The 15,926-nt window shown below is 47.2% G+C and overlaps 1 protein-coding gene across 7 annotated transcripts in view; it reads right to left on the bottom strand.

The window, feature by feature from the left end:
• Nucleotides 1–15,926, bottom strand: part of HMBOX1 (homeobox containing 1) — a 123,480-nt gene that overhangs the window by 55,348 nt on the left and 52,206 nt on the right. For 6 of the 7 annotated variants that reach the window (XM_077331895.1, XM_077331931.1, XM_077331904.1 and 3 more), the window contains exon 2: nucleotides 12,379–12,462. The exons of the other annotated variant lie outside the window; for it this stretch is intronic. In XM_077331895.1, coding sequence (XP_077188010.1) covers nucleotides 12,379–12,401 — 23 coding nt within the window. In that variant the 5' untranslated portion in view covers nucleotides 12,402–12,462. The remainder of the gene's footprint in view (nucleotides 1–12,378; nucleotides 12,463–15,926) is intronic. 7 annotated transcript variants of the gene reach the window in all.

The following is a 15,926-nucleotide window of genomic DNA, read 5'->3' as shown; positions in this document are numbered from 1 at the left end:
AATCAAAAGGTAGACTTTTCCACCAGTCAGAGGTCAAAACAGAAGAGGCCCCATCCTTGGTTGTTCCCGCTAGGGTCATCTAGAGTCCCCTCTAAAAGAGCATACACATGCTCTATGCCAGGGGTAGTCAACCTGTGGTCCTCCAGATGTCCATGGACTACAATTCCCATGAGCTCATGGGAATTCCCAGGGGCTCATGGGAATTGTAGTCCATGAACATCTGGAGGACCACAGGTTGACTACCCCTGCTCTATGGAACTAATTTTGGCAACAGGTAAGATGGACAGTATCCACTATTCCACATCACCAGAACATCCCAAATTTAACAGATTTAGAAAAGCAAACCGGGGACCAGCTGTACCTTTAGGTAACGACATGCAATAGGCCTGGGAGGGGGAGGAAGTCCTGTCCTTTTAACAGAGGCTTAATGGGGAGAAAATGGGCAACTGAAGCTTTTCATGACATGGAGGCAAATTACCTAGTAAATAACATTCCACCTAGTCAGTCTTAAAGGAGCAAGCCTTTTTTTCCTCTCCAGGCAGGTCCTTTATTCTAGAACTAGTAATAAAGCCCGCTGTAAAAAAAAATACAGCGGGTGCTAGCCGTCCCCAAATGCCGTGGCAGCACTGCGTGGGCGGTTGGGAAGGGCTGTCCCCCCGAACTTCCCCTCCCCTGGGTAGAATGCTCCCCAGGGACCAGGGAGGGCCAGGGCCGGCTCGGAGAGCAGGTGACCTGGCTCCCAGGGGCGTGAGGAGTCAGAACCCCCTCCCGAAAGGAAAAGGGGAACCTAGGTCATGGGGTTGGAGGGAGGGAAAGCGCTCCCGAAGGCCGGGGAGGACGATTGGCATCCTCCCCGGGGTGTGGGGAGCGTGTTTCCCCCCCCCGCCAGCGGAAATGCTCCCCACGCCCCGGGGAGGGTGCTTGGCGGCTCAGCGAGCTGGCCAGCAGCCTCCCCGGGGTCTGGGGAGCTATTAACGGATAGATGGCAGGGGCCAGCGGGTCTATGTTCTCTCTCGGCGGCCAGCAGAGGAATGGCCGCCGTGGAGCAAAGGTTAGGCCTCGTGGGGGGTGGGGCTGCTGATTGGCAGTTTGGGGCTGGACTGGTTCTCCGCTTGTCAGTCCAGGGGAAGGGGCCTATCGGCACCCTTCTTCATCCCGGACAGGGCCCGCCCTTGGGGCCCTTACTGCTTTATTCATTCTGCTCCGCTAGGAGCGGTTAAAGATGGGCTTTGAAGGCTAGAGTCCACTTTGTGAGTAGCATGCAGCAGGGCCTCAAGATGCGGACCTATATATAGGGTTATGAAATGAACAAGGAGAAAGGGCAAGGGGGCATGAAAGGAAGGAAGTACAGAGTGAAATGTCATTATATTAAAAAATTCAAATGCAATGCACAATAGTCACAGCTGATGACTATTCTGCCAAACTGATTTTACATTGATAATGATAACATAGTTAACACTGCTAATGACTAAGGAATCCCACGATGCTTATGATCAAGAGATCTAACAAAATGTTTCCCAAATGCCTGAAATTCTTTAGTAATTAGAAGCATGAGCTCTTAGCAAAATATGTGGATCCTCAGCCATTAAACATGATAACTCGCTTGGCAAAAGTAGTAAAGCCACCAGATGTTATCTTGTCAATGTTTCCAGGTGTTTTCTCTGCAGTTTTCTTGACCATCAACATAACATGATTAGATTTTACCCTGTACTTCCTCTATTTCATGCCCCTTTGACCCCACTCTTACTTTTCATGTTGTGCCCCCCCCCCATCATGTGGAATGGCCTGTCTGAAAAGGCCAGGAAGGGTCCCATGAATATGTCATTCCACAAACTACATATAACTGAATTGTCCAGAAGAGCATTCCTATAAAGGTAACATGGCTATATTAAGAAGGAATGGTTCAAGAAGGTATGTTGTAAAGGGAATGGAACTGTGGAATATACCACTGTGTATTGGTACTTTAACACTGTAAGCCGTTTTGAGCCTCCTTCGGGTAGAGAAAAGCGGCATATAAGAACCAACTCTTCTTCCTTCTTCCTCTTCTTCTTCTTCCCCTTCCTCTTACTCTTCTTCTTGTGTGTACCTTACCCTACATTCTGTGTACCCTATAGTTTCACTAGTTTGCTTTTCTGTCTATATAATACCATTTTCTGCTTTTTTTAAAAACATACCATATCTAAGACTTCAGACTCTGTTCCAGACTACAATAATTCTAGCCCTATTACATTGTATTTAGTTGTCCTGTCCTATTGATTGTATCACCTCACACTGAGTTGAGTAATGTGCCTTAAGCCTCAGTGAGAAAAGCAGACTATGAATACGCAGGCAGGCAACTGTTTATTTTTGCTGCCATTAACTAGCATTTTTCATTTAAACGTACTGATTCTAGGCAGCTGATGATGTTAAACCTCCACAGAAATCCATCAATTCCCCTCTGAAATTATTCCCATGAGAAAAAGTGACCCATTATGGTGGCCGGGCTAAACCCAGAAGTAACTCCAGCAATAAACCAGGTCAAATTCCTCATGCATTTGCTCCCCATTAAACAGGGCAATTTACAAAGCAATTCTCTACTCAGACATTTAAGAACAGTGTGAAATTTCTTGTTAATCAAGGCGCATGCATTCCAGTTGGCGGTTTATCACTGGATAATGTTTGTAAGACCTTATCAAACTTTCCCCAATTCCTTTAAATGTCTGGTAATTTATTAGTTCAGAGGCAATAGGGTGCCTTCTCTCCTTACCCCCCCCCCACCCCCGCCCATGCAACTGGACATGCAGGGCAATCCTAAGCACACTGTAGACCCACAGCGAGTGAGAAGAAGAGAATGCTGTTCTTCTGTATCCAAAGGAGTCTCAAAGCGGCTTACAATCGCCCACCCTCCTTCTCCTCACAACAGGCACCCTGTGACGTAGGTGTGGCTCAGAAAGATCTGAGAGAACTGTGAGTGGCCCAAGGTCACCCAGCTGGCTGCATGTGGAGGAGGAGGTGGCGAATCAAACCCGGGTCTCCAGACTAGAGGCCACCACTCTCAACCGCTACACCAAGCTGCCCACCGTAGTTCCACTGGACGGCTTCTGGAGACCATTAGCTGAACCAACAGGCTTGGAGGCTGAGTGGACAGATTTCTTTACAGGCTGCCTGAAGAACCTTTCTCTGGCTCAGAGCCTCCTCCTCCTCCTCCTCCAAAGATGTCATCATCTTTCTTTAAATTCATCCACATTGAACACAGACGTACCGAAAACCTGTGCCCAGGAGGATCCTGGCTTGGGAGTGCTTATTGAAGAAGTCACTTGTCAAGGAGATCTGGGAACCAGCATCACAGTTCCCAAAGAATCCAGAGGGGAAAAAAATTGTGCAGTCACCACCACTGCCTCCTTTATTCCCTCTGCTAGATCTACAATCAGAAACTTCGCAACTAGCTACAATGGCTCAAAGCAGACACATTGGGTCCGCCAAGCTGCAACCCTGAATTCTGTTTAGAAATGCAAAACAGGACTCCAGATATGCAGAAATCCGCCGAGCACTTTCGATCAAAGCGATGACAGTTAATAAGAACAGCCTGAGACGCCTGAAAATAAATCCAACATAATCAAACACTCGCTGCCACACGACTTATACAATCCGGGCCAAGAATGGAATAGCAGCACATCATTCTTGCTCAAGTCCTTCAGGTTCCTAATGCCAACAGCTGCGAAGAAGAAGAAGAGTTGGTTCTTATATGCCGCTTTTCTCTACCCAAAGGAGACTCAAAGCAGCTTATAATCGCCTTCCCTTTCCTCTCCCCACAACAGACACCCTGTGAGGTGGGTGAGGCTGAGAGAGCCCTGATATTGCTGCTCGGTCAGAACAGCTTTATCAGCACCATGGCGAGCCCAAGGTCACCCAGCTGGATGCATGTGGGGGAGTGCAGAATCGAACCCGGTATGCCAGATTAGAAGTCCGCACTCCTAACCACTACACCAAGCTGTGCCAATGAGCCTACAAAAAATTATTATTCCAGAGGGAGGCTCATCAGGCATCACGGAAAACCGGGAACTTGCACTAACCATGGCCTTGGAGTGCAAACCAGGGTTCAATTGTACAGCTGCACAACAACCGAGCCATGATCTAGAGTCTGCTGGTCTGCTTTCATTCCTCCACCTGCTTAGCACTCCAAAGGCAGTATGTTAAGTGTGAGCCATCACTTCACACAATCAGACAGCAAATCACAGCACAAACCGGAGTTTGCCGACATCCCTTCAAATCATGATTTCTGATTCTCGTTTCCTGGCTGATCAACAAGCTATGATTTGGCCATCACCGCTATATGTAGTTGAATAGTCGTTTTTTATAACCCACTGTTCTCTGTCCAAAAAGCCCAGACCTGGATAGCCCAGCAAGCCTGATCACATCAGATCTCAGAAGCTACACAGGGACAACACCGGTCAGTATTTGGATGGGAGATCTCCAAGGATTTGGATGGAGTTCCTCCAAGGAATGCTAGAGGCCATGGCACAGAGGTGAGTAATGGCAAAATATCCCCAAATGTCCCTCGCCCGGCTGCCAGACAATCCTCACATCTCCAGGCAATACTACACATGCCATACCATAAATAATAAATATACCCCAAGAGTCTCAAAGTGATTTATGATCTTTCCCTACAACAGGCATCTTGTGAGGAAAAGGGAAGGTGAGAGAATTCTGAGGCAACTGGGCCAAGGTCACCCAGCAGCGTTCATGTGGACGAGTGGGGAACCAAAACTGGCTCTCCAGATTAGTCTACTACTCTTAAACAGAGCACTGTGCTGGCTCTTCCTTAATCATGATCTAGTCCAGGGGTAGTCAAACTGCGTTTGCTGGCAGGGGCTCATGGGAATTGTAGTCCATGGACACCTGGAGGGCTACAGTTTGACTACCCCTGATCTAGTCATATTAAAGCGCACAGGATAAGGAAACTGTGTGTGTGACGCCCAGTCTGTTTGAGTTCTGCTCATGGTTAGAAATGTCACCAGGTGGAAGGGATAATCCATTTATGACACTTCCAAGGCCCCAGAAAAGACCTGTGTCTCAGCAGCTGAAGCACATGTGAGAGAGAGGGAGAAACCATTCAATGCTCTACTAGGAGAACTGGGTAAGTCCCATGTCTCTAGCAAGGCAACGGCCACCCCCTCCCCACCCCTGCCTGTACATTAAATACAGTAAGCAGCTGGCCTGTGGGGGAAAGCTTAGAATAAAAAGTCTCTCAGGGCGAGGATCTAATTTTAAAAACATTTATTCTAAGCACATACAGAGATTGACAAGAAAGTGGGGGGGGGGGACTCAGGGGAAAAGAAATACAGAATTCAGAAAACAAAATCAAAAGTACAGTCTCTAGCTAATTCCAAAAAGTTTCAAGAGCTCTCTAGTCTTCATGTGCACCTTGCAATCATCACAAGACTGCAGGGATGCCATGCCTCAACATGACCCAAGGTAAGGAATGTAAGGATTTTGACACAGTGACAGAATGAGATGCTTCCCTCAGTCATCAAGCAATGGGTCCAGCTACTGTGGGGGGAAAGAGGAGGGATTCCTTTTGACCACCGCCAGAGTCTGTGCAGGGGATCCCAGGACCCACACGAACCAGTGCCGCACGTGCTGCATGCACCAAATGGCATTGGAAGAGACTGAGAAGAGAAGCTAACTGGATTCTTCAGCTACCGGTCACATTCCAGGGTAATTATACCCATCCTTGGGGTTCCTCAGAAGTTCTACCATCCCACATAAGCAACAATCCTCCATATTTCCCTCTTGTTTGGAGGCCCAACTATGCTGCAGTGCAAGACAGGCTGCTTAGTGTAGTGGTTAGGAGTGCAGACTTCTAATCTGGTGAGCCGGGTCTGATTCTGTGCTCCCCCACATGCAGCCAGCTGGGTGACCTTGGGCTGGCCACGGCACTGATAAAACTGTTCTGACCGTGCAGTGATATCGGGGCTCTCTCAGCCTCACCCACCTCACAGGGTGTCCGTTGTGGGGAGAGGAAAGGGAAGGCAATTGTAAGCTGCTTTGAGCCTCCTTCAGGTAGAGAAAAGCAGCATATAAGAATCAACTCTTCTTCTGCAGATACTCTGGACCTTTAAAGTGGCCTTATATCAAGTCAGGCCATTGGTTCATCCAGCTGGAAACTGCCTCCTTGGATCAGCAGCCACACTGCAAAGCCTCAAGACAGGAGTTCCTGTTGTCATTGTTGTTGGGTTCTGTCAAGATGTTTCTGATTCATGGTGACTTTTTGAACAAAGGCTTGCCATCCAACTCTGTCTGCAATCATTTAAGTTTTTGTAAGGTCAATTCCACTTATTTCTTCAATTCTGTCCATCCGCTTTGAGCCTCCTTCGGGTACAGAAAAGCAGCATTAAGAACCAACTCTTCTTCTTCTTTTCTTCTTTATTTCTGTACTGTTACTGAAATCCTTTCAAAATAGAGGTCATGCACGCATACAAAACATGGGCCCTACTGGAACTTTTGTATATTGCATAAATTATGCAGACTGAAGAGATCTGAACCTCCTTGTCTATTTTGCATGAAGATGCCCAGAACTGAACTTTGTTGGCCTTGGAGGCACCACTGGATTCAACCTGAGTTCTCAAATGTGTTGTATTTGGGTGCTAATTTGCTGCCATTCACAGGTTTTACCTTACTCCAATCTCAGCTAGACTTGTCCCCCAGTTTAGTGGTCCCCAACCCCCGGTTTGGGGACTGTCACTGATCCGTGGATCAGTTGGTACCGGGCCGCAGCTCCTCCTCGTCCTCCTCCCTGGCTGCTGCCTCGGGGGCTGCCCTGCCACTGGCTCACCTTTGGTGCTCTCCAGTGGCCACCATGGCTGGGGCTCCCCCTCGGCGTGGCAGCTGCTGCTGGCAGCGTCCCCCCAGCGGGCAGCGGGAAGTCAGGGGCACTGGCAGGAAAGCATGTGGAGCAGGGGCTCAGGTGGTGGCGACGTCCCTTGGCAAAAGACTACCCCTCCCCCCGCTGGGCCTCAGTAAAATTGTCAAGTGTAGACCAGTCCCCGGTGATAAAAAGGTTGGGGACCACTGCCCCAGTTAACATGCCTCTTTACGCTAAATAGTCTTCCCTTGCAACTAACTCCCACTCTCTCTCTCTCTTAAATATAACAGTTGGCAAAGTCTGTTTCAATGTACCTGACAAAGTGTGCATGTGCATGAAAACTTATACCCAGAAAGAAACTTTGTTGGTCTTAAACAAAGACAGGGAGAGATGATCCCTGCATACTTGATGGACCGCCTCTCCCCATATACCCCCAGAAGAACATTAAAACTTTCAAACGCTAATATGTTGGTAGACCTTGGGCCCGAAGAAGAGTGCTTGTCTGGTGGAATATGTTGCTGGTGGAAACCCAGGCCCTGATGGAGCTATCAAAGTTCTGCAGGGCCTGCAAAATGGCATTATTCCACCAAGCATATGGTTGAGGCCTGCAGCAAGTAAATAAAATCAAGTCCCATTCTCCCCCCCCCCCCCCATTTCCCCACCACAAGTATTGTCTGGGGAGAAAGAGATAGAAGCAAGGCCTAAGAAATGAATTCTAACAGAGCACCTAGGATATTTTATTTTATTTATAGCAGGATTTTAATTGACTGATGTGCACCACCCCAAGCCTGACTGGAGAGGGTGGCCTATAAATCAAACAAACAAACAAATAAATAAAAAATAAAAAGGTGCCACTGGACTCAGACTTTGTGCTGTTGCTTCAGATCAACATAGCTACCCTCCTGGATTACTCCATTCCCGGTATGCATGATGAAAGAAAAGGATATACCAGATTGCCTTGTGTCCTAGTCACTGACTGAATTCAGTTTCTCACAGGACAACTATTTACACACTTTCATGTGCACACAAACACATACACACACAGCCATTATGAGGGCTAATACCTTGCTCTGTTGTGGGTCTAAAAGAAATAAAGCCCAGACGCTCTAGACACTGGTTGAGGACACAGTTGATACTCTCAATGCATTTCACACAATGCATTTTAATGTTGTTTACTTAACCCCTTTCTTCCACCCCCTCCCCCCAAAATGCTGGTTGAACTGGCTGATTTCCATGGACAGGTTTAAAAATCTAAAAGAATGACCTAGCAGAAAGTGTATATGCTGCAGATTTTAAAGAATAAAAGGCTGTACAAATGTGGCAGGTTATATTTCACATAGATCAGCAGCTGTCAGGCTCTTGGGAAACCATTTTCTCTTTTATCCGTTGAATACCTTCTGGGGAGTCTACTACAGAACCTCTGTTGCAGAGGATTTGGGGACATTTCTGGGGGAGAACTTTCAGGAGGGTTAGAATCAGTTTGCAAAGGTGTAACTCAGTATCGTGGAAACAGGTGTTTGATCAAACCATAAGTCTGGCATCGTGTTCCCCCCACAGTTGGCCAGTCAAGTGCCTTGGGAGTACCAGCGAGGAGGGCCTGAAGGCAGCCCCTCTCCCTTACTTCTTTCCTTTCAGCCACCAGCATTCAGAGATATGCTTTCTAGTGGCATATGTCATTCTCTTCCTCTCCATTTTAACCTTACAACAACCTTATGAATTAGACCAGGATGAGAAAGTGATTGACAACCCCCCCCCCCCACACACACACACACACCTCTGGGAGCTTCATAGCAGAGTGGAGATTTGAAGTTATCCTCATTCTCAATCCTCATTCAAGATGAACCACTGCAACACATGGACTGCCTCAAACCTGGAGCTGCTATCTTGGCTAATCACTGCAGATCATTTTACTGCAGAAGAATCTGTCCAGCCCTCTTTCCAGACCAACGTCCTGGACCTTAAGTAGCCTTTCTGCTGGAGGAAGAGCCACTTCAGCTAGATAAAGACTTCTCAACCGGAAGGAAGGCTTCCAACTTTGCTCAGTGGAAAGATGTGACCTATGCCGATATCATTTTCCCCAGGCGTTTGGCAACAGTGAACACTTTGGTGTAGTGTTCCAGTTTGGTGTAGTGGCTAGGAGTGCGGACTTCTAATCTGGCATGCTGGGTGTGATTCCCCACTCTCCCACATGCAGCCAGCTGGGTGACCTTGGGCTCGCCACACCACTGATAAAACTGTTCTGACCGAGCAGTGATATCAGGGCTCTCTCAGCCTCACCCACCTCACAGGGTGTCTGTTGTGGGGAGAAGAAAGGGAAGGCGACTGTAAGCCGCTTTGAGCCTCCTTTGGTTAGAGAAAAGCCGCATATAAGAACCAATACTTCTTCTTTTAACCAGATCTTGCCATTCTGCTAATCTGAACCATCAGTTTCATACTTGTTATGGCTATTTCAAATGCCTGAACCGACCAATTATGGGTCCGTCAGAATGTTACGGTTATGAATTGACCGTTCTCACTGTTTATTACTGTTCTATTGTTATTTATGGTTACCAACCTTCTCTGTATTGTTCCTGTTCCCCTATGTTTCATGTGAACTGCCCTGAGGCCCAGGGGAGGGGGATATATAAATGTAATAAATAAACCAATAAATTAAATATTGACTGCTCTATCGTTACTCAGATATTGATGGTATTACAAGTTCAGAACTTGCTGATTGTGTTGTTGTCTTCATAGTTTTATTGGTCTTGCTGAAACTTTAATTTTGGTTAAGAGGCGGCCCTTGAACTTTTAGATTCATTAATTTCACGTTCTGTGAAGCTAAGTACCATTTTTTGTCTATCATTAGCCAGCTGCCAATCAATCTCCTTGGGCAACCAGAAGTTCCTACCTTACCGGAGGAGAGGGGAGGAAAACAAAGCTCTATTTGTTCATAATTTCAAAGGCCCCAATCAAGTCTTCCACCTCTAACAACAGATTTTGTTGAACAGCAGGACAGGGATACAGATGTCTTGTTTACTTTTAAATAATCCAACAATGAGATAACGGAGGAGGCAATAATTGCTCAGTTTCGATTTGAGGAACAGTTATTAGCTTTGTTCTCACAGAAACTGCGTCTTGCTTTTTCACTTCTCTCATACTACCACCCATCTGGTCCCATTCCCGTGGATGACAGACTTGACTGGCTAGAAACAGAATCAATTTTTTCTTGTGGAGACGTTGGTGACTCTGCAGTGTGAACAGGAACGGGGTTCCAAGCTGGGTCCCAGCAACTTACAACGTACAAGTTTGTGTACTCTGTGTCCTTCAGGCAAAGAAGGTAAATGAGGTGGGCCATATTGGCTGCCATGATTCTAAGACAGTATGAAACGACAGACTGGCACAGGCCAGATGTAAACAAGACATAGGTCATTGGCCCTTGGCCAGATATGAGTGGCAAGTAACTCCTGCTGGCTGCTATCCAGCAGCCAGCCCCAGACTATAGGGACAGTGAGTTAATCACTACCTCTCCCCAGTACAGCTGTCTACATTCCAATTGTGATCTGGAACGAAAAGGAACTGGAAGGTATAGAACTTGGCATAGTACTTAAGAGTGGTGGCTTCTAATCTGGCGAGCCAGGCTTGATTGCCAACTCCTCCACATGGTGGGTGAATCTGAGCTTATCACAGTCCTGAAAATTTTTTCACACAACAATTTCTCTCAGAGCTCTATCAGCCCCACCTACTTCACAGGGTGTCTGTTGTGGGGAAGAGGAAGGGAAGGTGATTGTAAGACGCTTTGACATTCCTACAGGCAGTGAAAAGCAGGGTATAAAAACCCATTCTTCAGGTAAATAACATAGCATTGCCTCCAGGTGGAAGATGGAAATATCTTGGAATTACAGCTGATCTCCAGGTGATAAAGACCGATTCCCCTGGAGAAAATGGCTGCTTTGAAAGATGAACTTTATGGCATTGTACCTAGCTGACATCACTCATCTCCCCAACCTCCCCCTCCCCAGGCTCCCCCCCCCAAAAAAAAAACACTTCAGGTATTTCGCACTCTAGAGTTGGCAATCCTAATTTGACACACATTGATATGACCATGGGCTGGTCTCCAGTTAGTCCTAAATTTCAGTAGCACATGTGAATGTGCAAAACGCTTTACAGCTCCTTAGAAAAGGCCTAGCTAGCTACAGCAAAGGAGGAAACTGAACTTGAAGAATTCATGGCCTTGTGAAGCCTTGAATGCAGGGACCTGTAGAGAAACATCAACAATTATGGCCTTTCAATTCACTTTGTTCTGCACTGAACTTCAGAGCGGCCTAGTGCTCAGGTGCCAATCTGTTTGGAGCCATGGAATCACTAGAATAATGGTTTTCTGGGGCAAGACACTAACTCCCAAGCCACCTGTAAAATGGGAATATTCAAAATATGCCAATTTTAGGCTTAAAAAAATGCCTGTCCCCCCACCAAATAAAAGAAAATGGAAGAATATTATCATCATCATATTTAAACAGCCCCGCGGCGCACTGCGCCGTGGACTGAATAAAAGAGTAAGGGCTGTCTGGGAGGAGTTAGGGCGGGCCCTGTCCGGGATAAAAACTCGGAGTGTCCATCCCGAGTGTCCATCCCAGCCAAGCAGCCAATGGGCATTGGCTGCTTCGCCCGGCCAGGGAATCATCGCATAGATTGGACTGCCAGCCGATGCGGTGAGTCCTCTGGGGGGCCGCGCCGCCTTCTCCCAGCTGCTGGAGCGGCCTTGGTTGCTTCAGGGAGGGGGGGGGCGAGAGAACGCCCTTGGTTGCTTCGGGGAGGGTGGGGGGGCGGGAGCCGGTCTTCTCTCGCCCCTGGGAGCGCCCTCACTGCGGTGATGCCGCTCCCGGGCCAAGAGAAGACCGGCTCCTAGTGCCCATTTTATGAAAAAATAAAATGGGCTTGATTTCTAGTCACAATAATAAAACACATATGAAACACACATTTTACATTAGAAGCCCAATGGAGAGAAGCAGGTTTCAAATCATTAACCACACATTAAAAACAGGGTAGCCAGAGACATTGATGAGCCTCTTGTGGCGCAGAGTGGTAAGGCAGCCGTCTGAAAGCTTTGCCCATGAGGCTGGGGGTTCAATCCCAGCAGCCGGCTCAAGGTTGATTCAGCCTTCCATCCTTCCAAGGTCGGTAAAATGAGTACCCAGCTTGCTGGGGGGTAAACGGTAATGACTGGGGAAGGCACTGGCAAACCACCCCGTATTGAGTCTGCCATGAAAACGCTGGAGGGCGTCACCCCAAGGGTCAGACATGACTCGGTGCTTCCACAGGGGATACCTTTACCTTTACCTTTTAGCCAGAGACAGCCATCATGGCCTCCACCCCGTGTCGCAAAATTAGCAACAAAACGTCTTAGAAGATGTGAAACAGAATCCAAACAGGCTTCTCCCATAACCAGAACCATATGATGATTCATCCTTTTGACTCTCCCCCCGCTCTCTTTAAACTGGAATACATCTAGTTCAATTTCCTAATGAAGGGAGAAAAAAATGGGCCATGGTACTTACACCACTGGAAAGGTTCTCAGCATACTTTACATGGGGAGAGGAAATCAGAAAGCCTCTTGGAGGTCTTCGGTGCTAGTTACCATTCTGAAATGGATAAGTGGAATATGTCTTAACATGAAAGATAATAAACAGATCTTACCTCATGCAACCTAGGTCACGTCTATTTTATCGGGTTGAGCTGCAGTCCCACAAACCCCAAGCATCTTCTGTAAATGATGGGAGATGGGTTGGGTTTTGGTTTTGATTTTAGAATAGAACAATGTTGCTGGGATTAAGCAGAAAATTTAATTTGCAAATGTTAAGTATTATCAATACAACGGGCACTAGATTGGGGAGGGGGTGGAAGAACTCTGTGGATGGCCTCCCCCTCCTCCCAGGACCTGAAAAGGCTGCAGGCAGCTGTAAGGAAACTCACCAGCAGGGGCAGCTCTCATGCAGCAGGGATCTGCAGCCTCCAAGCCTCAGAGGGAACTGGAAGGAGGAGGGGGTGGTCAGGGGGGGGGGACGGACGGAAGGCGATTGCCTGGCCACTGGACAGACAAGCAAGCCAGTTGAATAAGGTGACCAGGATTTAGAAACTGTAAGATGGGATGTGGTGGCGGCCTCCCTCCCCCTGATTGGGCCTCCCACGCGCCTCTCCTGTCTTGTGTGCCTGTGCGGCGTCAGTACAGCCCAGGTGGGGGCTGAGGGCAGGCCTCTGCCTGGCCCGCCTGCGCAGGCCAGCCAGGGCAGAGCACTGCTGCTGGTCATCCTACTGGCCGGGAGGCAGGGACGGGGTTCCGGCTGGCAGGACTTTTAAGGACCCGGGCGCAACCCAGGACGAAGACCAGGAAAGTGTGAGTGTACTGAGGTTTTCAGGATGGATGGGCAGCTTACAGTTGGAAGAGGAGGAGCCACTCTGAATGGGTGTTAATCACTGAGTGGCACTTAAGCCATGAGACATGCTCCACCTCCTAGGCCTTACCAGAAATATATTATATGGAACAGATATTACTTACATAATATAAATTGTGCATAAGTTGGACTGTGACTAGGGGACAGTCAGGGTTCAACACCCTATTCTGCTTTGATGCTTACTTAGCAATACACTTAGTATCCTGGCCAACCTCACAGAACTGTTGTGAGAAGAAAACCTGGAAGGGAGGGTTATGTGTGTTGTCCTCAGGCAGGGTGGGACCATTAGTCAATGGAATAAAATTGGACTGTGACTAGGGGACAGTCAGGGTTCAACACCCTATTCTGCTTTGATGCTTACTTAGCAATACACTTAGTATCCTGGCCAACCTCACAGAACTGTTGTGAGAAGAAAACCTGGAAGGGAGGGTTATGTGTGTTGTCCTCAGGCAGGGTGGGACCATTAGTCAATGGAATAAAATAATGTACTGAAATATTGTATGACATTGTTTTGTTGTTATCTGGCCTGAATTTTCAAGAACACTATCTTAGAAAGAATTCATCCAAGCCAATTATGTGATGCTATATAAGCACATGAGGCCAGTGCCATTTTGGTTCATGTTGTCATGTTGCGAATGCTGGCAGGGGCTTCTGGGAATTGTAGTCCATGGACATCTGGAGGGCCGCAGTTTGACTACCCCTGCTCTAGAGGAAGCCTCATTAGGGGATGTGCATTTTAATATTTCTGATTCAAAATAGTGCCAGAAATTCCAGTTTTATTTCAGATCCAAAACTAAACAGTAGTGGCGGGGGACCTTCCGGTGATGCTCTCTGTTCCATGCTCAATGAGCTGCAGGGAGAACATGAGGAGGACAACATGTGGAAGTTACTCCTGTTTCTGAACAGGAAGTGATGCCATGACATTCTGGGAATTCTAAAAACTCTATGGCTTTGCAACAGAATGTCTTGATGTTTGAAGTCTCTGCCCCCACTCCTCCAAACACTTCTACAGATTGCCAACCTAGGGTGATCCGTTGTTTGGGTGCTGTGGAAGCTTTGTTTAATATACCATGTTAGTTTGGGACACCAAACTCAGGAATGCAAGCAAAGTAGAAAAAAAAAAAAGATCCACAGCAGAGAACTAGAAGGACGGTTGTTATTGTTGTTATGTGCGAAGTCGTGTCCGACCCATCGCGACCCCATGGACAATGATCCTCTAGGCCTTCCTGTCCTCTACCATTCCCTGGAGTCCTTTTAAGTTTGCACCTACTGCTTCAGTGACTCCATCCATCCACCTCATTCTCTGTCGTCCCCTTCTTCTTTGGCCCTCGATCACTCCTAGCATTAGGCTCTTCTCCAGGGAGTCCTTCCTTCTCATGAGGTGGCCAAAGTATTTAAGTTTCATCTTCAGGATCTGGCCTTCTAAAGAGCAGTCAGGGCTGATCTCCTCTAGGACTGACCGGTTTGTTCGCCTTGCAGTCCAAGGGACTCGCAAGAGTCTTCTCCAGCACCAGAGTTCAAAAGCCTCAATTCTTTGACGCTCGGCCTTCCTTATGGTCCAACTTTCGCAGCCATACATTGCAACTGGGAATACCATAGCCTTGACTAAACGCACTTTTGTTGGCAGGGTGATGTCTCTGCTTTTTAGGATGCTGTCTAGATTTGCCATAGCTTTCCTCCCCAGGAGAAGGACGGTAGACTATAGCAAATGTTGCAAGGGATAGCTTGAGGAACTGATCTAGCTGAATATAGAGAAAGGAACATTATGGAAAGAACTTTGATAAGATGAAATTGTTTTTTTTTAAATAGACCTTGAAAAGAAGAACAGGAAAGACATGTTGAATTGATTCCCCAAGAAGAAGTTAACAAGGAACATTTCAAAGTTAAAATAGAGTCAAATTAAACAGAGCAGATTCCTAAGGACTATCCAGAAATGGCAAAAGCAACCTAAGAATCACCATTCTTGGAAAAGTTTTTTTTTTTAAGACTAACAGGGCTTTCCTTGGATTATTTAGACATGGAATAGCCAGTTTTATGTTAACAGGAGACTTGCAAAGCAGACAAATATCCACCAGCTCCTTGAGACTGCACAGCCACCACAGTGTGGAAAGTTTACTATGCATAACAATAACCACAACTCTCTGTAGGCCTCCCATTGACTGGATTGCTGTGATGTCAGGCAATGTTCCCAAATACCTCAGGCAGCAATTAACAGAACAGATTGTCACGTAGAGGAGGGCACGGAGTGGTTCCTGTAGATAGCAAAGGATAGGATCTGCAGAAATAGGTTTAAGCTACAGGTAGAATGTTATCAGCTAGATATCAGTAAAAAATTTCACAGAGTAGTTCAGCCGTGGAATCAGCTATCTAAGAAGGCGATGCGCTCTCCCTCGCTGACCATTTTCAAGCAGCGGCTGAATGAATACTGATCATGACAGTTTTAGGCAGATCCTGCATTGAGCAGGGGGTTGGACTAGATGGCCTCTATGGCCCCTTCCAGCTCTAGGCTGCTGTCATAACTGTGCAGAAAAAGAAAAGAGGATTGGAGTGGAAGCAAGATAGCAACAAATAGCCAGCTCCATCCAGCTGCTCTGCTGTTTCAGTCCTTTAATTGTGTTTTTGTGGACAAGGCTATCTTCGGCTCTGGACTCTTT

The sequence above is a fragment of the Paroedura picta genome, chromosome 1 (genome assembly GCF_049243985.1).
Source record: "Paroedura picta isolate Pp20150507F chromosome 1, Ppicta_v3.0, whole genome shotgun sequence".
In the NCBI taxonomy this organism is placed as follows: domain Eukaryota; kingdom Metazoa; phylum Chordata; class Lepidosauria; order Squamata; family Gekkonidae; genus Paroedura; species Paroedura picta.
Note: the sequence above shows the minus strand (reverse complement) of the source record. Positions and strands in the feature narration are given on the sequence as shown.